The sequence below is a fragment of the Pelodiscus sinensis genome, chromosome 6 (assembly GCF_052426305.1).
Source record: "Pelodiscus sinensis isolate ZL-2025 chromosome 6, ASM5242630v1, whole genome shotgun sequence".
NCBI classification, from domain to species: Eukaryota; Metazoa; Chordata; order Testudines; family Trionychidae; genus Pelodiscus; species Pelodiscus sinensis.
Genome location: NC_143057.1, coordinates 52,150,314 through 52,172,096, shown reverse-complemented (window position 1 = coordinate 52,172,096; position 21,783 = coordinate 52,150,314). Strand labels below are relative to the sequence as shown.

The window sequence follows — 21,783 nt, the reverse complement described above, 5'->3', positions numbered from 1 at the left end:
TCCCTCTTGTCAGAACTACAGTGGCATTGATGCCATATCAAAGTTTCCATTATAGATATTTTCAAGGCAGGCTGCTACCTGAAATTCTGTACACAGTCTTAACACATCACTAGTCTTTTGTGGCATTCTGTTTATTTTTGGAGGACAGTTTGCCAGTTGTTGCTTAAACTTTCACAAGTGGGAATAGAGAGAGTCCACTTGGAGAAGAAGGAAAAATAATATTCTAGCATAGGCTCTTGAGGAGCTCTCTATAATCTCAATTCTCTCCCATTCTCCTCTTTTCCTTAGAGTTCTTCTCTCATAGGACTCTTGAATTTAGTGGAGGGACTGAGAGGTTGAGACCACTCTTTTTATAACCTCTGTTACCTTTGTATGGCATCAAATACTTGTATTTGTATGGCCCCAGGGCTTACTATTTTCCAGACAGTTCCTGATGCTCAGATGCATCCTGATATGATTATGTGAAGGCAGCTAGTTCTTAGAGCAAGGTTGGGCAAGAGAGCCTCAGTGGGCCAATCAGTTCCTAGGAACGGGGCAGTGAGCAAAGTCTCCCCCTATTGCCAGGGGCAGAGGTGCCTGGAGGGAACTGCTAGCTGTTCAGAATAGCTGGTGGTTCTCTCTGGGGCCATGGCAAAAATTTCATGTGCTCCCCCACCCCCAGACCAATAAGGGTCTGTGGGTGGGGGAATATGGAAGTGTACTGCTTCTGCCCCTTCTGCCCAAGGCCCCATTCCTTCTGGAGTGGCCCTGGGCCACTTCAGAAATTTGTCAAGTGTTATATAATTTTGCCCTTCTAAAATTATTGTTGGAAGAGCATTACTATAGCATGTCTGTCTTGGGACAGCAAGTGATTTTTTTTTATAAAGCTTCCTTAATTATTTTTCTGTAAACCCTAACGCTTAAAGAAAATTAATGCTGCGTTTCTAGTAATGGGAAGTAAAAGTTGGGAAAGTTTGTTGGTTTGGTTCTGTTCTGTAAAACAGCTGTCTGGTACACAAACAAGTTATGGTATGTGAATATTTTTGGCATGATAAGAATGATTCCATTGTCCAAAAATGGTGGCTTTAAGTACAGGCAGTCCCTGGGTTACATGGATCCAACTTACATTGGATCCCTACTTACAAACGGGGTGAGGCAACCCCGCACTAGCTGCTTCCCCCCAGCAGACCAGGGAGACGCGAAGCTAGCGCCGCCTCCCCCCCCCGCCCCCCCCAGCAGACCAGGGAGACGCAGAGCAGCTTTTCTCAGAAGACACCTCAGCTTGAGAATAAAGGACTGAGGGAAGTGAGGTGTGGGAGTATAAAACTGAGCTCTGGAGAAATGTTTGGCTAGAGTTTCCCCTACAATATGTACCAGTTCTGACTTACATACAAATTCAACTTAAGAACAAACCTACAGTCCCTATCTTGTACGTAACCCAGGGACTGCCTGTACATGAACTCTGCTATACTTATCTTTTTCTGCATCTTCTGATGAAATAGTATTTTTGTTTGAATTGCTCTTAAACATATGGAGACTGAAATCATTTTCTGCTGCAAGAAATCCCAACTTCTAATGATAAACATTATAAACTAAACATTTGTGTGTGTGTGTGTGTGTGTGTGTGTGTGTGGGCAATTTTTCAGTGAAGGGATCACTTCCTTAAAAACTGAAATATCTTGTTTTAAACATACTTTTAAACGCTATATGCCAGTATCTAGACAGAGTATTTGTATGAGTTTGTTGAAACCCTTGCCCTGCTTCACTCTGTACTTTTGTTATCCTTTCATTTCCCCGTGTAGTTCCAAATTGGATGGCTTTTTGAGAGAATGTCAATGTCTAGTTTGTAAACATACTTATTGTTATTTAGCCCTATAAAAATGTTAACTGACAAAATATACTATAAAACAACATATATCTATATTTCTTTGAAATTTAGGATGGCTACTCTGCTCAGCAAATTTCGAATAGACTTCTCAGACATCATGGTCCTTGGAGATATTAATACAAAGCCAAAGAAGGAAAAGTGAGTTGAAAAATGTTCCAGAAGGACACATCACTTCTTAGTTACATTCATAATTTTCTATTGTAACATAAAAAAACAGTATTTAATTCAGCATATGTATTTTGATAACTTAACTAGCTGGGTTGGTGAGTTCCTAGTGCCAAGAATTTAATATTGGTTTAGAACAAGGGTGGGCAATAATTTTCGATTGAGAGCCATTCCAAGAATTTGGAAAGTGGTCGAGAGCCTCATTCTTCCTTAATATTAATGGAGGAAGTTCAGAGTCTGGGATGGAGGTTAGGTACAGAAGGGAGCTTGGTGAAGGAGGGAGTTGTGACTTGGGGCACTGGACTGGGGTGCAGGGAGTTGGATTATGACCTAGGGCAGGGAATTGGGGTACAGGAGGAGGTGCAGGAGGTTTGGGTTGTGAACTAGGGCAGGAACAGACTGTGATTTGGGGCAGAGGGTTGGGGTGCTGGATTTGGGAGGAGGTATAGGTTCAGAAGGGGGGGCGGAGGATTTTGCTATGTGGAGTTAACAGGGCAGGAGTGGGTGGTGAGCAGAGGGTTGGTGAATGGAAGGGCTGGGGTGTCAGAGGCAGGCTTTGGCCAGACTTATCAGCCAGCAGCCCGTTCCTGAATCAGCCTGCTTGTCTGCTCAGCCACCTCATAGGCTGTAGCTATGTGCTCTGTGAATAATTACAAGCCCCTTGTGCTTTGTGGCTGCCTGTTATTGAAACAGGTAGCTCCCATTGGCCAGTTTCTGGCCAGAAGCCGGCCAATGGGATTGTGCTGGGGGCAGGAGCAGCTCCTAAAGTTTTCTTCCCTCCCCTTCTGGGCTCAGTTTTTAAAGTGAAATGGCCCTGCAGCCACATTTCTGACTGGCATGCGGGTGAGGTGAGGCAAGCGGGGAACCTGCCTAGGGCTCCCCGCAGCATCCTCGGGCTGGATTTAGTAGCTTAGTGGGCTGGATGTGGCCTGCAGCCGTTTTTTGCCCAAGCTTTTAGAATCTCAGATACCACAAGTGCTACATTCCAATTTCAACAGAATGAGTTAATAGCATAAATCTATCCTAAATAAAAAAGGAACAAAGATAAAACTAGAACAAAGATAAAACTTGTATATTTTCATCTTATTTGTACTTTTCTACATCTTAAAACCCAAAATAATACTAACACTAAACTGATTTAAAGATCAGACTGTGCACATCATTAATCAGCTCAGCAAATGCATGAGAAAATCCAAGTTCTGCTGAAATTTTCTTATCCAAAGAATCATTAAATATTTTCACTTCTCAAACTTGAAGAATCTGTATGACTGCAGTTGACTCCAAAGACTAGTGCCATTTTATGATAGAATATCCTGTAAGAATTAAAAGATCCAAAGATTGAACATTGAACATCAGCTCCACCCTGAAATCTTGTCCAGTTTGAAAGAGAAAATACATATCCAAATGTCTTTGAAAATTTCTGTAGCAGAGTAATATAACCCAGTTTTTTTTTCCAGCACCTGCTTGGATTTGTCTAGAATTTGTTAATTTGTAGATTTGTTAATATTTATCTAGAATTCCTAAATAAGTTATAATGCACACATTCATTATTTTGCTGGATAAGTATTGTTTATCAGAAATTTGATAAAATATTTATACTGAAACAATATATTGTAGATTAACAAACTAAATAATAGCTTTCTAGATTATTACTGGTGTGTTGTCTTTAATTCCTGATTTGATATGACGACTGTTGGTGGAGGTAAAGCTAGACACATGTATGTTATATTCAGGGCTTTGCAGAAGATACTGGCACAAAGTGATGTAGAATCATAGAATTGGAAAGAACCTTGAGAGAGTATGATATCCAGTCCTGTGCACTCATGGCAGGATCAAGCACCATCTAGACCATCCCTGATGGTTGTTTGTCTGACCTGTTCTTAAAAAAATATCCAATGATGGAGATGCCACAACCTCCCATTTCTCCTTTTCCTATCATCAGGAGTTTAGAGCAATTTTTCTCCCTTCTCCTTGTAACAACCTTTTAGATTCTTAAAAAGCTGTTGTCATGTTCCCTCTGTCTTCTCTTTCCAGATTAAACAAACCCAGTTTTCAGTCTTCCCGTCATAGGTCATGTTTTCTAGACCTTTAATAATTTTTGTTACTCTTCTCTGGACCTTAACCCAAAGGTGCCTAAGGTGCAGAGTCTTAAAATTCAGCCAGTGGAGGAACTGCTCAATCCTTCTAGTAATCAGGTCATTTAGTTTTCTATCTTGAGGTGTACACTTCAGGACATTTTTTATCTCAGATTAACTTGCTAGGCACATCTTGAACAAATTCCCAAATTGGTCCCTGATATGGTAGAGCTTAGGTATCCCTGCAGGATGACCCATCTATGATAAATGTGCTGGGCCAGGGCTTCTGCCTTATGAAATCCCATTTGTGCCTGTGCAATAGGTAGCACAAAATGGATTTAAAGTTACCCTAAGTGAGTTGTTGGAAGTCTTACAGAAATCTCTAGATGGTGTACACCAGTCTGTTATCACATTTTCATAGCCCAATCGGGTCAGAAGCATACCTAGTGCAATAGTGAGTTCCAGCAACCTAAGGGTATGTCTAGACTACATTGTTTTTTTTTAAAAAACCTGCCCTTTTTTCTGAAAAAACTTCATCTGCGTCCACTGCAATCACATTTTTCCAAAATTAAATTGAAAGAGCGTGGGGAGTTTTTTTGACATTGGCAAACCTCAAATTACGAGGAAGAACGCCTTTTTTGAAAGAGCTCTTTTGAAAAAAGGCGTGTGTGGATGCAGAACAGGTACATTTTTTTGAAAGAAGAGGCAATCAAAAAAAGCACAGATGCCCTGGTGGCCATTCTGTGAATAGCAATCAGGGCTTTCTTTCGAGAGAGTGTCCATGCAGTCTGGATACTCTTTCAAAAAAGCAGATTGCTTTTTCAATCTGGTTTTGAGGTGTGGATGCTCTCTTTTGAAAGAAGCTTTCTCGAAAAATCTTTCAAAAAAGCTTCTTTCGAAAGAAGCTTGCAGTGTAGATGTACCCTAAGTGTTGTATCTAGGATACATGCTGCTGTGAAGTTTACTGATTTGCGAAGCATCCACAGAAATAGAGTTCTTAGTGACTGCAGGATAACAGATGTGGATTTTCTTTTTGCTTTCTTTCAATACTGGTGACCCATGGAGTGAGTTTGATTTTTTTTTTTTTTTTTTTTTTTTTTACTCTGAGATCATGTGTTGTGTGTGATCTAAACGTTGTAATTAAAACGTAATTGAACTCTGATTCTCTCTCATCTCCTTGAGTTAAATAGAAGGCTATTTTTTACGCTTCTTCATTTCCTTATCAAATTTCTGGAAGGATGATACTCTCCCTCTTGAAGCTTATCATTCTCATATTTTCTTCAACTTTTTTCTTACATTTTTAAATGGAAGTGAAGCCAGTGTGGCACTATCTCCAGTGTAAATCATTGTTACATAAAAAATTGATTTGGTTAGTCTAACTTTTAGATTTCAAAAGACAGTCCCCATAGTATTCAGTTTAAGATAGTTAACATCTGTTTAAAATATTAATATTCATAGGTGCTATTTATTTCTTTTACAAACTAGTAGGGGTTTCTAGTACCAAAGGAATGAGAATTTCAGTTGAAATTACTTCTGGTAAATAACCACAAATCATACAAGGACTGACTTTTCTATTTTAGAATGTGATTTTTCCACGCAAACAGTTGACACATACTCTTTCCTATTTTTAATAACTCTTGGTTAAAAATCTTTCTAGTATTGCAGCTTTTGAAGAAATGATTGAGCCATACAGACTTCATGAAGACGATAAAGATCAAGACATTGCAGAAAAACTGAAAGAAGATGAGCCATGGAGAATAACTGATAATGAACTTGAGCTTTACAAAACAAAGGTAGGACTTTTTTATCTTTTAATTTGTGTTCACCAGTGTTGACAATGGTGATCCTACAGTGTCCCATGTACTCCATTTTAACGAGCTGTCCCATGTACCCCCATTTTTTTTAGCTTCTTTGCTTCATTATTATGTGAGGTAGGAAAGAGGCTTGAGAAGGCGACTTGCTCACTCATTGGAAAATAAGAAATGCTCCCTGAGATGCGATGGATAGGTCTAAGTCACAAGTCCCAGCTTGACAAAGCCTTGGCTGAGATAATTTAGTTGGGGTTGGCTCTGCTTTCAGCAGGGAATTGGACTTGATGACCTCCTGAGGTCTATTCCAACCCTCTGATGGAGTTCCTAACATAGTGAATACTGGTAGGAATGGGGTAGGTTTAGAAGATAAAATAAAAGAACAAGTTAAACACTTAGAAAATGTAGATGTCTGCAAGTCATCCTAGAATACTCAAGGAGCTGATAGAGGAGGTGTCTGAGCCTTTAGCTATCATCTTTGAAAAATCATGGAAGATGGAAGAGATTCCAGAAGACTGGAAAAGGGCAAATATAAAAAAGGAAATAAGAACAACTCAGGAAACTACAGACCAGTCAGTTTAACTTCTGTGCCAGAAAGATAATGGAACAAATAACTAAGGAATTCATCTGCAAACACCTGGAAGATAATAGGGTGGTACAAAACAGCCACTATGGATTTATAAAGAACAGATCATGTCAAACCAATCTGATAGCTTTCTTTGATAGGATAACAGTCTTGTGGATAAGGGAGAAGCAGTGGACGTGGTATACCTAGACTTTAAGGCATGATCTTATCAATAAATTAGGCAAATACAACTTAGATGGGGCTACTATAAGGTGGGTGCATAACTGGCTGGATAACAGTTCTCAGAGTAGTTATTAACGGTTCACAATCTTGCTGGAAAGGCATAACCAATGGGGTTACGCAGGGGTCTGTTTTGGGACCAGTTCTGTTCAATATCTTCATCAACGATTTAGATATTTACATAGAGTACTCTTGTTAAGTTTGCAGATGATACCAAGTTGGGAGGGGTTGCAACTGCTTTGGAGCATAGGGTCATAATTCAAAATGATCTGTACAAACTGGAGAAATGGTCTGTTTAATAAGGACAAATGCAAAGTACTCCACTGAGGAAAGAACAATTTGTTTCACACACAAAGAATGGGAAGCGACTGTCTAGGAAGGAGTACTGCAGAAAGGGATCTAAGGGTCATAGTGGACCACAAGCTAAAATGCGCCAGTGTGACACTGTTGCAAAAAAAGCAAATATGATTCTGGGGTGCATTAATAGGAGTGTTGTGAGCAAGACACGAGAAGTCCTCCTTCTTTGGGTGATGTCCCCATGGTGACGGGCATCCCCGGAGCTGCAGATCAGAGCTTTTTCTAAGCAGTTGCTAGTCGGGCTGCATGTGTGCAGCAGGTGTCTCGTGCTGCAGCAGTTTGACAGGTGAGTTCGGCCCAGCCCCCTCGCCTCAGTTCCTCTTCTACTGCCTTTGGCCGTAGATGGAGTCCTCCTGCCGCATCAGGCACTTTTCTCCTCATAGATAAAACCTTCAACCCTTTGACCTCAATTCATCTTGGATCCTTGATACTTTATTACCACTTCAAAGGCAAACAAATCAAGCAGGGAAACAGCCGCTGCTCTTGTATCACCTGACTCAAAGAATAAACACCCGCACCGTCACAAGCTGACACCCTCCCATCAACAGCTGTGGGGAGTCAGCAGCTTCACTAATCTTCCCTCTCCCTCAGCCCAATTGCCAACTGCTGGAATATGCCTGCCTCACAAAGCTTTAAAAAGTGCGGTGGCTGCAGCGATCCTATGCCAGCCACAGACAGACACAGCTGCTGTGTCAAATGCTTGGGGGGAGGCACACAATCCTCAGGAATGTTACCATTGTAAAACCCTGCCTGTAAGAGCGAGAGGACAGAGTTTAGGCTCTGTATGTCTTGTATGGAGGGGGCTTTATAGCCCCAGGCAGAGGCTGTGCAGGATCAAAAGATACAGATCCCCAGGTGCAAATCAGCCTCTTTAATGCCAAAGGCACATCAAAGGAGCAGGATTTCCTCTGCCAGATCCCTGCCGCCAGCTCCGTGCCCCAGAATGAATGGGAGGGACGTGGCAGCCTCAGAGTCATCTGCCTTAGCACCAGCCAGGCACAGACAAGCTGCGAGATCTCTCCCCGCACTGGGAGAAACCCACAGGCAGCCTCCAGTACTGAAACAGGCACAGGCACGTGCGGCACTGGATGAAGCAGCAGAACCGGCTTTAAAGCGACCCTGCAAACCCTCAGTGCCGCCACTTAGCTCGGCACCAGCTAGAGAAGTGGTGCCACCTACACAGCGGACATGCAAAGCCTCGGTGCTGCTGTTTAGTGTACCTACCTCTCCACTGCCTTGATTACAGCAGGACTTTACCCCGCAGGCTAAGCAGACGGGCTTTGAAAGAGATGCAGACTGCACAGGGATAAGGGGGAACTATACCAAGCACAGATGACTCCCCTCCCCTGCCTACATCCAGGGAACAGTCCCTGGCACCGTACCTACCCTACTTACCACCAAAGCAGGGATGGGATGCTCAAGAGAGATCTATGAGAGAAGTGCTTTCTCCTAACAGCAGGCATCCCTCACTTCATCTCTACAGAGGCACCACTACACCCCATGACTGTATCACCCACAGTGGCACCCAAGCTGGTATTACCCACAGCCACATTACCAACCACAGTGGGCACTTTTGGATTGCTTAGCACCACCCAAATACCACTCTACTGCCCCATCCTCGGGGGAAAAAGGCTACCACCAGTTTCGCCATTCCACACTATGGTAGCCATACCTGAGGAAGAGGAGGAAGGCCAATTAGCTGATGATCAAGACGACACTCAGCTGGCATAGTCACAAGACAATCCCACTTCCCCTCCATAGGATGCCATAGTCCCGGATGATGATCACATGATAGTGGATCTGAAACAATTTCAGAACCTTTTTAAGAGGGTTGCTACATCACAAGAAATAAAATGTCAGGAGGTTAAGCAGAAACAGCATGATCTCCTGAAGAATAGCCACCCATCACCAGGGCATAATCACATTGCCCATAGATGAAGCAACGGGGGGAGGGATAGCTCAGTGGTTTAAGCATTGGCCTGCTAAACCCTGGGTTTTGAGTTCAATCCTTGAGGGGGCCATTTAGGGATTTGGGGCAAATCTGTCAGGGATGGTACTTGGTCCTGCCATGAGGGCAGGGGGCTGGACTCGATCTCTGAAGGCCCCTTCTAGCTCTGAGATGGGTATCTCTCTCTCTCTCTCTCTCTCTCTCTCTATCTCTCTATATATATATATATATATATATATATATATAAATAAAAATTATGGAGGTGTCTGGAGACATCTGGCGAACACCAGTATTGGTTCAGCTGACCTGCAAAAGGTAGACAAGAAATATCTCGTCCCACCTAGAGATCTAGATTTCCCTTTCTCCCATCCTTGGCCGTTGTCACTGCAGCCCCTTACCTTAAATCAAATAGTGGCAACAAGGAGCACAAGCTAGATCAATTCAGAAAGAAGGTCTACTCATCTACCACCCTGCAGCTTAGGATAGCCAATTTACTCAGCACGTCTGGCAAATCGCAACTTTGACAGCTACTCCAAACTAGCGGACCTGATGGAGCATCTGCATGATAACAAGAAGCCCATACTCAGGGCAGTCATATGTACGGGCCACACAACTGCCCATACAACACCGCTGTCTGTGACTGACATGGTGGACACAGCAGCGAGAACAATAGCTACAGGAGTCATGATGAGAAGAACATCATAGCTTCAGGCCATGGGGGTGCCAAAAGAACTGCAGTCAAAGGCAGAAGATCTCTCCTTCCACAAGCAGAAGCTTTTTGTCAGCAACACAGATGAGATTCTGCACAACAGCAAAAACACGCATATCACCTTGTGTACTCTAGGAATGTACATACCACTGTACGTGTGCAGGTGTGCTACATCTCCTATAATAAAAGCAGGGACTCGTACTACAACTGTACTCAATACAAACCATATGAGTAGAATCAAATCAGGCAGCGTACCCAGAGGAAGCACAAACAACAACCACGTCCCTCTGGTGGCCAGACCCTGAAGTAGCAAATTTGAAACATTGGTCGAGGGCATGCCCAACCTCCCCAACCATCCAGTGCAACAAGACCAGAACGATCTATTTGATGATAGATTACGCTCATTCCTTCATTATGGGCCTCCATAACATCTGATCAGTGGGTCATAGAAATTATCCATATGGGATATTAGATTCAGTTCAACTCCCTCCATCATAACCTTTCCACTACTGCATCCTTCTTCAGGAACCCATCTCACGAGATACCCCTCAAACAAGAAAGCGACCTGCTTCTTCATCTAGGAGCTATAGAGGAGATTCCTGAACCATGCCGGGGAAGGGAGTTCTACTCCACCTATTTCCTGACCCAGAAGTGTACAGGAGACTGGAGACCAATCCTAGACTTCTGCAAACTAAATTAGTTCCTCCGAAAGCAGAGATTCATAATGGTTATGCTGGCTACAATCATACCAGCGCTGGACAGAGGGGACTGGTTCTCAGTCCTCGTCTTACAAAATGCATATTTTCACATTGCAATACATCCACCACACAGACGTTTCCTTCATTTTACAGCAGGAGGGGACCTTTTTCAATACACGTCCTTCCCTTTGGCCTGTCATCTGCTCTGCGAGTATTCCCCAAAGTCCTAGCACTCGTGGCGGCATGCTTCACACAACCGGGGGTAACGATTTCTCCTTACCCGATGACTGCTTACTGAGAGGTCGTTCACAAGGGAAAGTGATCAACATAACAAAGACCAAGTGACTGTTAAGCCTGCTGGAGCTCTTAATCAACTAACAGAAAACAACACTCAATCCAGGACTTAGAATTCTTAGCAGCAAGACTAGATGCCATGTCAGCCAGGGCATACCTTCTGCAACACGGTTCCAGACCCTTTGAGATTTAGTTTTTGCCCTCATCACAAACCCATCCACCACAGTCCGTACTTGTCTTCAACTCTTGGGGTACATAGCGGCCACCACATATGTGGTACAATTTGCATGCCTCCATTCCCATGCCTTACAGCATTGGCTAGCATTGGTTTACATGTCCTCATGTCATTTGTTGCACAAACCGGTGCTTGTGCCAGAGCACGTACTGCAGTCGCTCAAATGGTAGACATGTCCACATAATCTCTTAACTGGAATCCCATTTTTACTGGAGGAACCTGCCATACAAATTACCACAGGCGCTTCACTACTGGATTGGGATGCGCACTTCCAAAATAAAACTGTAAAGGGAAATGGCTGCCAAACGAGGCTCTGTTACATATCAACATTCTGGAGCTCGGGGCCATAAGAAATGCCTACAGGCACTCTGACCCTTCCTAACCAACTGCACAGTTCATGTTCTTACAGGCAACACAACCACTACCTGTTACATAAACAGGCAGGGGGAGCGTGTTCCAGAACTCTGTGCACAGAGGCAGTCCGCCTCTGGAATTGGTGTGTGAGGTACAATGTTACCCTGAAAGCAACGTACTTACCAGGGGTCGACAACACTATGGCAGACACCCTAAGCCGCAACTTTAAAATTCACCATGAGTAGGAACTCCACCAAGCAGTCATGGATATTGTCTTCCGCAAATAGGGCTTATCCCATCATGGATCTCTTTATAACACCAAACAGTGTCCCTAGTTTTGCTCTTGAGTAGAACTGGGCAGAGGATCCAAGGGTGATGTGTTTCTCCTTACAAGGGATGAACCACTATATTATGCCTTTCCCCCAATTCCATTGATTTCCAGGGTGTTGTGCAAAATTCAGCTTCATGGTGCTCGGGTTATCTTGATAGCCCCTGCTTGGTCCAGACAGATGTGGTATCCAGCCCTTCAGGACTTCTCTCTCCAACCAGCTTACCCACTACCACTTCGCTGCGACCTCCTATTCCAGAACAGAGGCAAGCTGTGTCACCCAAAACCGCAGTTGCTACATCTCCGTAAATGGCTCCTTGAGGGTGCCCTGACCATGAAGTTTAGTGTTCTGAACAGGTGAAGGATATTCTACTACCCAGCAGGAGACAGTCCACCAAGGCAACTTACCTGCAAAAATGGAAGTGTTTCACCTCCTGGTGGCAGCAGACATAAGTCCACCCCAATGAAGTTCCAGTACAAACCATTCTGGACTACTTATACACCCTGAAGACGAATGGGTTATCCATCTCTTCGATCAGGGTCCACCTTGCTGCCATCTCAGCTTTCCATGAACGGATTGAGGGGGCTTTCATGTTTGCACACCCACTACCACGGAGGTTCCTCAAAAGTCTTCACAATCTCTACCCACCTCATAGGGTGCCAACCCCTACATGGGACCTTAAGCTGGTATTGACTGCTCTCATGAAGCCCCCCTTTGAGACAATGGCTTCGTATACTTTTTCGCTACTCATAGCCATAACTTACCCGAGATGAGTCAGTGAAATAGGCGCACTAACAGAGGGCCTGCCTTATACAGTGTTTAGTAAGGACAAAATGACTTTGAGGCCGCACCCAGCGTTCCTTCCGAAGGTCGGCACAAGCTTCCACATCAATGAACCCATTGTCTTGCCTACATTCTTCCCAAGACCTCATGCTTTGCCTTAAGAGGCAATGCTGCATTCAAGGGATGTATGAAGAGATTTGGTTTTTTACATTGACAGAACCTGTGGCTTTCACAAGACTCCACGACTCTTTGTTGCTACGACTCGCCTTTCAGCTAATTTCAAAATTGATAGTGACTTGCATTCTCCAATGCCATTTTCTCTCTGGTAAACCGCTGCCAACTCTACCGAGAGTCCATTTTACTCGGGCTATTGCAGCATCCATGGCATTCTTTAAAAATATGCCTCTGCGAGATGTTTACTGAGCAGCCATGTGGTCCTCTAACCACACACTGTCTAAATATTATTCAATAATGCTCCAATTGGCAAACGATACAGCGGTGGCTACAGCAGTTCTGTCTGCTGCCATTAAACAGTAACTCCAAGTCCCACCAACTGCACGGGATACTGCTAGGTAGTCACCATACATGGAGCACCCATAGGGATATCACCCGAAGAAGAAAAGGGAGTTACTCACTTTGTGCAGTAACATCTGTTCATCGATGTGTATGTCCCCATGGGTGCTCAACAACTCTCACTTCCTTCCTGCTACTCGGAGTATGTCTGCTCTGTGGTAGAGGAGGAACTGAGGCGAGGGGGTCAGGCCACACTCAACTGTCAAACTGCTGGCAGCGCAAGACACCTGCTGCACATGCATGACCCAACTAGCAACTTAGAAAAAGCTCTGATCTGTGGCCCCGGGGAGCACCCACAGGGGGACACACTTTGAATAACAGACGTTACTGCACAAGGTAACTCCGTTTTTCGCTCTGCTCTGCACTGATTAGGCCTCAATTGGAGTATTGTATCCAATTCTTGGTACCACATTTCAAGAAAGATGTGGAGAAGTTGGAGAAGGTTGAGAAAAGAGCAACAAGAATGATTAAAGGTCTAGAGAACATGACCTATCAAGGCAGACTGAACGAATTGGGCTTGTTTAGTTTGGAAAAGAGAAGACAGAGGACAGGATAGGGGTTTTCAGGTATCTAAAAGGGTGTCACGAGGAGGGAGAAAAATTGTTCTCCTTGGCCTCTGATGATAGGAAAAGAAGCAATGGGCTTAAACTTCAGGAAGGAAGGTTTAGGTTGGACATTAGGAAAAACTTTCTAACTGTCAGGGTGGTTAAACACTGGAATAAATTGCCTAGGGAGGTTATGGAATCTCCATCTCTGGACATATTTAAAAGCAGATTAGATAGATATCTATCAGGGATGATCTAGACCAGTGTTTCTGAAAGTGCTCTGCGAAACCACTTTGAGAAACACATTAACTGGCCGCCCCAGTTGGTTTGTTTACTGGTGCCATGGCCATGAAGCCTCATGGCCCCCGCTGGCTGTGTTTCATCCTTTGCAGCTAAGGGGAGCCGCGGGAAGTGGCATGGGCCAGGCTACCTCTTCCCACAGCTCCGCTTGGCTGCAAAGAGCGAAATGGAGCTAATGGGAGCCATGAGGCTCCATGGCTGCGGCGCCAGTAAATAAACAAATTGGGGCGGCCAGTTAGTGTGTTTCTCAAAGTGGTTTCGTGGAGCACTTTCAGAAACACTGGTCTAGACAGTGCTTGGTCCTGTCATAAGGGCAGGGGACTGGACTTGATGACCTCTCGAGGTCCCTTCTAGTTCTAGTGTTTTATGATTCTGTGATCAGTAACCACTATAAATGAAAAGATAACCTGAATGAGTATGGACCAAACAGCATTCATTTCCTGAATCTGCAGCCAACTTACGTTGCAGAAGCAAATTAAACCTAGGGAGACTAATAATTGTTAAGGTCTGCTGCCACTATTCAAAAACCTGTGGAAGCAGAGCTAAGGCCGCATCTGCACTTCAAGGGAAGATGGATGCTCTGTTGATTGATCTTCCGGCATTTGATTTAGTGGGTCTAGTAAGGATGGGGGAAGTAGGAAGGAGATGGAAGATCTGGGCTCTTTAAAAAAGATACTCTTTTAGGATGAGTTTTCCTCTCACCTGTTTGCTTTTAGTTTTTGAGAACATTAAGTTGAATCATCTATCTTGAAAGTGTCTCTGGGAAAACTTTTTCAAAGACTGAAATTTGGACAGAGAAGACATTACTTTACAAACCAGAGTGCTGTTTTTAAAAGTTGGAGGGAGGGATACACTATTTATAAACAGCACAGTAAATAAATTTTGTGCTTTTCCTAAATAAATGAGAGTTGTATTTGATTCTGGATTGTTGAAGTAATGAATAGATCCTCCTAACAAGTTTGGGTTGTTTCTCCCCCTGTTTTAATTACAGAGCTACCGCCAGATTAGGCTAAATGAGTTGCTGAAAGAACATTCAAGCACAGCTAATATAATTGTAATGTAAGTAAAAGTAGACTGTTTTATGGGTTTTGTGCCATTGGGATAGTGATAAAGTAATAGTGTTACTATATTTATTATATATGTATAGATACAGTATAACTTATTTTTATATATTATCCTAGTAACATTTTTTTTGGACTACAAGGTAGAATTGGAAAGAGAACGTTTTGTAATTTGACTTGACTCACAGGCATTCTGCTGCTTATTAACTGATCTTTCACAAAGTATTCCCTCTTCAGTTACCATGTATTCCATTGGCCTACATTGGGGTGGGGAACCTTGTTTGGGTCTGGGGCTGCTGACCCACAGAAAAATCAATTGGGAGGCCACACAAAAATGAGACTCAAACCTCCACGTTTCCTTTGCATACCAGAGCCTACAAGAGTAGAGTTTATGGGTCCCTCATGGCTCTGGGGTGGGGACAAAAATGAGTGCGTGTGCGTGTGTGTGTGGAGAGGATTGCTGGGAAGCAGGCTTAGTGTATAGAGTCTGGGCAAGAGGGAAGGTGCAGAAGTGAAATATGGGTGGGGGTCTGGACAAGGGGGGGGGTAAAGGAGCCACTTGCTACCCCTGCCCATTGGTTGGATCTGGACCCCCCGCTTGTGTGACTCTGGGCCACAAGGCTCGAGGCTCTCCCTACCCTTTGCAGCAGGAAGCTGGTTCTGGCACTTCAGTCCCGGGTGGGGAGGTTGCAGGGCTGGAGCACCAGCTCCCTGACACTGTGGGGGAGAGCCCCGAGCATCGGGGGACTAGATCCAGCCCACAGGCCTTAGTTTCCCTGCTCCTGGCCTACATAGTAGCTGTCTCCATTGCTACTCTTCTGTACTGTTGTCTTCACTAATGGTACAATTGAATTACAAACTCTTTAGTGTAGAAATTATTTTTGACACATTATGCTCTCAGTACAAAGCTGTGTAAGTTTTTAGTGTTTTCTGAAGCAGCAAAAAGATGAAACTTGAGCAATATAAATAAAGATTGAACAGTTTCCAGGAAGAAGTTGAAGGATCCTACCAATATTTGGAGGAGGTGGGAGGCAGAGTAATTTGACTGTTGCAGACTGTAGCAAAAGCATCACCTCGGCCAAGATTTTGAAAAGTGACGACGTATATCTAAGCGAGAACAATTCTGCTTGAGGCCACATGAGTGGAATGCTGATTTCTGGCCCCTCCTCTTGGTGTGGAGGCTGAGATTTCAGGAGAGGATAGAATGAAGGTGAACCTTGAGATGTTAGTGTTACAGTTGCGTCCGTGTAGAAGAGGATGATTTTTAGGACAATTTTGGCTCTGAACTAATTATTTTTTTTGCGTATAGAATTGTGAGTTGCTACTACATGTAGCCTAAAAAAAGATTAAATGGGTTAGAATTAAGTAATTAATAATTTCTACTTTGTTCAGGTTGCAGTTTTTATTTTTGTATTTATTCAGTACCACTGACTTGCTTTTTAAACCATTCTTCATTTGCTTTCTTCTTTGTTTTTCAAATTGTAGGAGTTTGCCAGTTGCACGAAAAGGTGCGGTATCTAGTGCACTATACATGGCTTGGTTAGAAGCTCTGTCAAAAGACTTGCCACCAATCCTCCTTGTTCGTGGGAATCATCAGAGCGTTCTTACCTTCTATTCCTAAACATACTGTGTAACATGCAGCTGTGATTAAATGGTACTTCAGTGCCTGGAGGAGAGTGACGAAGATTATTAACATCACAAAGGCAAAAAGTGACTCTTCTTTCACTATTCCGCTGACTTGAAAGCACACAAGGAAAGTCACTGTATTTCTAAAGTTGTGAAATCTTCAGTTTTATTCAAATTCTTCTATAACTTAATCTTGCTTCAAGGGGGAGGATTCCTTGTTAGACTGAAGAACAACAAAATAAGCTTTTTCTTTGCTACTTGAATAGCAGCAATAAAAGTGTTTTTTATTTTTGGTCAATGAAAGGATTATAGATTTATAAAAGCCTTTTAGCCTTGAGGTGCCTTCTGAAATTAACCAAACTGCATCCATACACCCTCTTTTGTAAATTTATATAGAATGTCAAAATCTGCCTTCAACTTAGAACCAACTTCCTTTTATTTTCTGGTCTCTTCCATCTTACAATAAAAAGAATGCTGCTTTTCAGTCTTCCATCAAGTTGTTATTTTTAGTACTGTATGTTTTTTTTTCTATTCAGAATTTTTTAATATCTGTTGGATTTGAAACAAAGGTAGGGAGGTCAGTTGGAATAAAAAAAAAATTATAATGTTATTGTCCCAAGACTTTCTATCACTAAACTTGTACCGTTAAAGCTAATTATGCTAGACAAATGATGGGAGGATTCTTTTCCCAGATTTGACATAGTGCCCTTCTTTCCATTCAAAATGTGAGATGCATATGACTTCGGCTACCTTGGTGAAGGTTAGTGTATCAGTCTTTACTCTAGATTTAATATGAAGCTGTACTCCTATTGTAGGCTGAAGATAGCTTTGAATTATTTTAGTTTATAAAAAGAACTGGTCTTAGTTCTTAGCCTTCAGATCTCTTGGTGTTGTTTAGTTTATTTGAAAAAAGTGTGAACCTAAGGCTTAAGGAGCAAATACGAGCAATGTGATACTATCTAACAGAATACTGTAAACACTATGTAGAATATTGCTACACCATCCAATATAAAACCTACAATTCTGATCCATTCTTTCATCAAATGGTTAAATGGACCACTAGTTATTAGGGGAGATGTTTTTAGGTCAATTCATTCAGATGTCAGACATTACAATTAGTCTTAATTAATAAATACTCAGGCTTAATCTAGAAATTTAGACTTTCATACATTATACTTTATACTTTACACATTTTTTCATGTTTAATAAAAACTGCCAATTTGTGTGCCCTTCCAGTGTATGTTTTTGACTACTTTCTAATTTAGTCTTCTAACACCTAAATAATAAAACTTTGCTTGAGTCTTTGTACAAAGGTGAGTAATGTGAATTATTTTTAAATTCCTATGTATTTTTTCAGAAAAGGATTGCCTAAAAACATTTCACAACTTCTAGATCGTAGTATTGGGCATATTACAGGGTCACGTTGCTAGTGCTTCAATGATTTTTTTTTTTTCATTGAAGATGATCCATAGAAAATTGTATATTTTTATGCCGAATACAGCATTATATTTAATGCTAAGCAATACTTCCTTTTGAAGGACAAAGCTATTAGTCATTGTGACAAAGATACAGCTTGAAGTTGTTACAATTGACTTTCTCCAAAGTGCATGGTGTACTCAGGTCATTGGTAAGTGACAAAATAGTCTTGCAGTTGGTTTTGTTACCAATTTTGGATCTGAATCAGTTAAATTGTTTCTGTCTTTTAAGGCAGCATGTTTTGCTGCCAAATACAAAGTAAATAAATTTTAATCTGGGCCTTGTTAAGACACAATTTGTAATCAAACTCATTCTAATAAAAGTGGTTTACTTACAGAAAGAAAAAAATTGTAACTAACAGTATCCTTGTGTCTGTTACAGGTTTTGCAATGCTTGTTGAGGTGATAGGGATGTTGCATTATTCAGTGAACATGGAATCATTGCCATGTTTTGTTCTTTTTTGTTTATAAACAAATGGAAAATAAGGCATGAACTTAGTGCTGCTATCTTGAAAATGTGCACAGGTACACTTATTTAAAGTTTTGCCCATTCAGGAAACCATTGCTTGTTATCTGTAATGCAGGAACCAAATGAAGTGTGTGTGTGTGTGTGTGTGTGTGTATACATGCATATATGTGTATAAAAATATATAAAATATATCTAAATATGCATTTGGGGATGGGGAGGGAATTGTAGCCTGTGAAATAATGTAGGATGCTTTTCACATATGCACTCTGAGAAACTTCACTAACACTAGACACCAGATCAACAGTTTCAAGATTTATTATAAAACTCTAATAAATGTCAACAGTTACTGGTAATTGTGAGCAGCAGATGTTAACTAGTCATATGTCATTCTAATTTTTATTTAATCTATATGAACTTTGATTTTTGAAGCCAAATTTTTTTTAATGTTCCAATCATTGTTAATGACTTGAAATATAAAGTTTCTCATTGACACATGACAATTGCATTATTTCTATAGATGGAATTTCTTTTTATGGATTTAGAAAGAGCAATAGTATCTGAGGTAATCAGTTATTTATTTTGAGTTCATTTATGTTTGACTGTATTTAGGTTTCTTTACTTTTACATACATTCTTTTTATATGCTTTTCTGACATTACATATTTAAAAGTGAACTATGGAAATAATTTAAAGATTTGAGCTTGGGTGGGTATTTAGTTATCCACTGGTTTGAAAATGTATTTTGATAATACTGTACTGTAACTGTCACACATGCTTTTCTAATGTTTTAACATTGAATATTGCAGTTACTACTTTGTACAAGGGTCACTGCAATAAAAGGAAGTTAATTCAATAAAATTGTCTAACATAGCCTATTTTCATTGAAAAATTGTTTGCAATATTTCCAGTCCCTTCTTGCTATAGGATAAACTTTGCCATATGATTCTTGATATGTGAATTTGTGTACAGTGATTTTGCAATGGGACATCACATGACCTATATTAGACTAAATGTATTTCTAGTTACCAGACAGCCAGTGAATGGTTTGAAAGAAACAACTTGTAGGTGCTGTCAAGTGGCAGATCGGTTCACTACTAAGTTACAATAATGTCAATTGACTTAAAAAAAAAAAGGGCATACCATCTAATCTTCCTTAGTTAAATGCAGACCCTTTTGAAGAGAAGATATGCCAATACTCAGGCCAAAATGGTTTAGGAGCCAAATTAGCAATATGCATTACTGAAGAGATACAATTGCATGAAAACATTTATACTTAAACAGTATGATGGGGGAATATTTAGCTATGTTCTCACAGAAAAATGGTTGACCAAGTATTATTATTTTATCACAAGGGTGGGCAAAACAACCTCCATGTGCTGGATTTGGCCCACCAAGCCCTTTGATGTCTCCTATGCCCCAACCCCCCACCAGGAGTGTACAGCACCAGAGGGAACTGCAAGCTGTTCAAAACAGCTGGCGGTTCTCTCTAGGCACTGTGTGCCCCTGGAAGTTGAGGGAAGGGGAAGGGGTTAAGACTTTGCAATCCCAGGTCCTGATTGGCATGTGAGCATCTGAAGTCTCCTCCTGCCATGCCATGTGTGGTGCCTAGAGAGAACTGCCAGCTGTTCCCTGGTGACTGGTGGTTCTCTCTAAGTGCCATGTACCCCTGGCAGGGTGAGGGCAGAGAGGGCAAAGACTTCATGCACTTCCCCATTCCCAGGCTAATCAATGTCTGTGGGCAGGTGGGGGAGCATGTGAAGTCTCTGGCCCTGCCCTTTCCTCCTGAGACCACTTCTGAAATTCATGAAGTTCTCCCGCTTCAAAAATTATTGCCCATTTCTATTTTATCAACTACTGTTGTTAACGTAGTAAAAGCTTTCTGACTGGTTAATAAGTAAATCACACAGTATTTCAATGTGTTATCAAGAGCTTTAGGAGACCCATTAACCTCAGACTGAGTGTCACTGTGTTAACACAAAGTAACTCCTCTCCCTCCCTCAGAATCCACAAGGGAGAATCCAGACCTCTACCCCAGTATAAAGAATATTTGGGTATTTTATTAAATGTGATATTAGATACTTGAAAATGTACTCAGAATAGGCATGCCATTTGTGCATGTGTGTTTTTTTCCCCCGGAAAACTGGAAGTTTGTATAGAATGGGGAGAAATAATTTGAGTCCTTTGAGAGTAACCCCAAATGTTTCCATTTTATTTCACAATATTTATATTAAGGCTACAGTTTCATTGCTTTCTAGTGACAATATAGCAATACAAGAAAAATGTATGTATTACCTGCTTATGAGTTTTAATTTTCTCTATCATTTACAACCCACTTATGGAGGAGTTTTCAAGTTTTTAATTCTCTGAGCATTTTGCAGTTACACAGCTGGTAAAAATGTTTTATTATGAAGGGCTAATACATGAAATGTCTGCTTGTGATGAACTTAATCCTTAGTAAAAAATACTGGTTTTTGATATTTAAATATATATTTGATCACTTTGAAATATCTATACACATAACTTAAATATATATACACTCATAGAAGAGCAAGTACTTGATAGATACCATTGACTTCAAAGGGATCATTTTATATGAATAAATGCTCATCAATCCCCCTATGGTATTGGGCAGACTTGAACGTGGTACCTCAGGAACTCAGTATAGGATCCTCTACAACTTGAGTTATAAAGCTACCTGGCTCTCAGCTTAGGCTATAGAACTCCCTTGTTCTTATCTCTCTCTGTGAAGTGCCACTCCATGGGACAGTGAGTCCCACTTAAGGGTATGCCTACACTGCATTTCTCTTTCGAGAGAGGAATGTAAATGCAGTTGAGCAAAATTACAAATGAAGCTTATATTTGAATTTCCCATGCTTCATTTGCATCATGGTAGCTGGGCACTTTTTCGAAATACTTTATTTCAAAAGAACAAACGCAGTCTAGGCGGGGTTATTAAAAAAAAAAAAAAAAACCCTTCTTTCGAAATAACCTTTAAACCATGTTTTTAAGGAGTAAGAGTTATTTTGAAAGAAGGGGTTTTTCAAAATAACCCCACTGAGACACCCTATTTCGAAAGAACAAATGCTATTTTGAAAAAGGGCCGGGGTGCAATTGTGCAACTGAAGCGTGGGAGATTCAAATCCTCGCTTCATTTATAATTTCGCTCAGCTGCATTTGCATGCCTCTCTTGAAAGAGGAATGCAGTGTAGACACATTCTAGATAGCGGGGGTTACACTAATCCTTATTGTTTTTGTAGATCAGGACTCTAGAGGGCCGAATGCGGCATGATCAAATTTTTTTGCAGCTC

At 41.6% G+C, this 21,783-nt stretch overlaps 1 protein-coding gene across 1 annotated transcript in view; it reads left to right on the top strand.

Moving 5' to 3' along the window:
* SLC12A2 (solute carrier family 12 member 2) overlaps positions 1 to 19,333 on the top strand; it is a 109,334-nt gene extending 90,001 nt beyond the window's left edge. The window contains exons 24-27 of the mRNA XM_075931906.2: positions 1,919 to 2,005; positions 5,765 to 5,900; positions 14,837 to 14,904; positions 16,392 to 19,333. Coding sequence (XP_075788021.2) covers positions 1,919 to 2,005; positions 5,765 to 5,900; positions 14,837 to 14,904; positions 16,392 to 16,527 — 427 coding nt within the window. The 3' untranslated portion in view covers positions 16,528 to 19,333. The remainder of the gene's footprint in view (positions 1 to 1,918; positions 2,006 to 5,764; positions 5,901 to 14,836; positions 14,905 to 16,391) is intronic.
* The last annotated feature ends 2,450 nt before the right edge of the window (positions 19,334 to 21,783 follow it).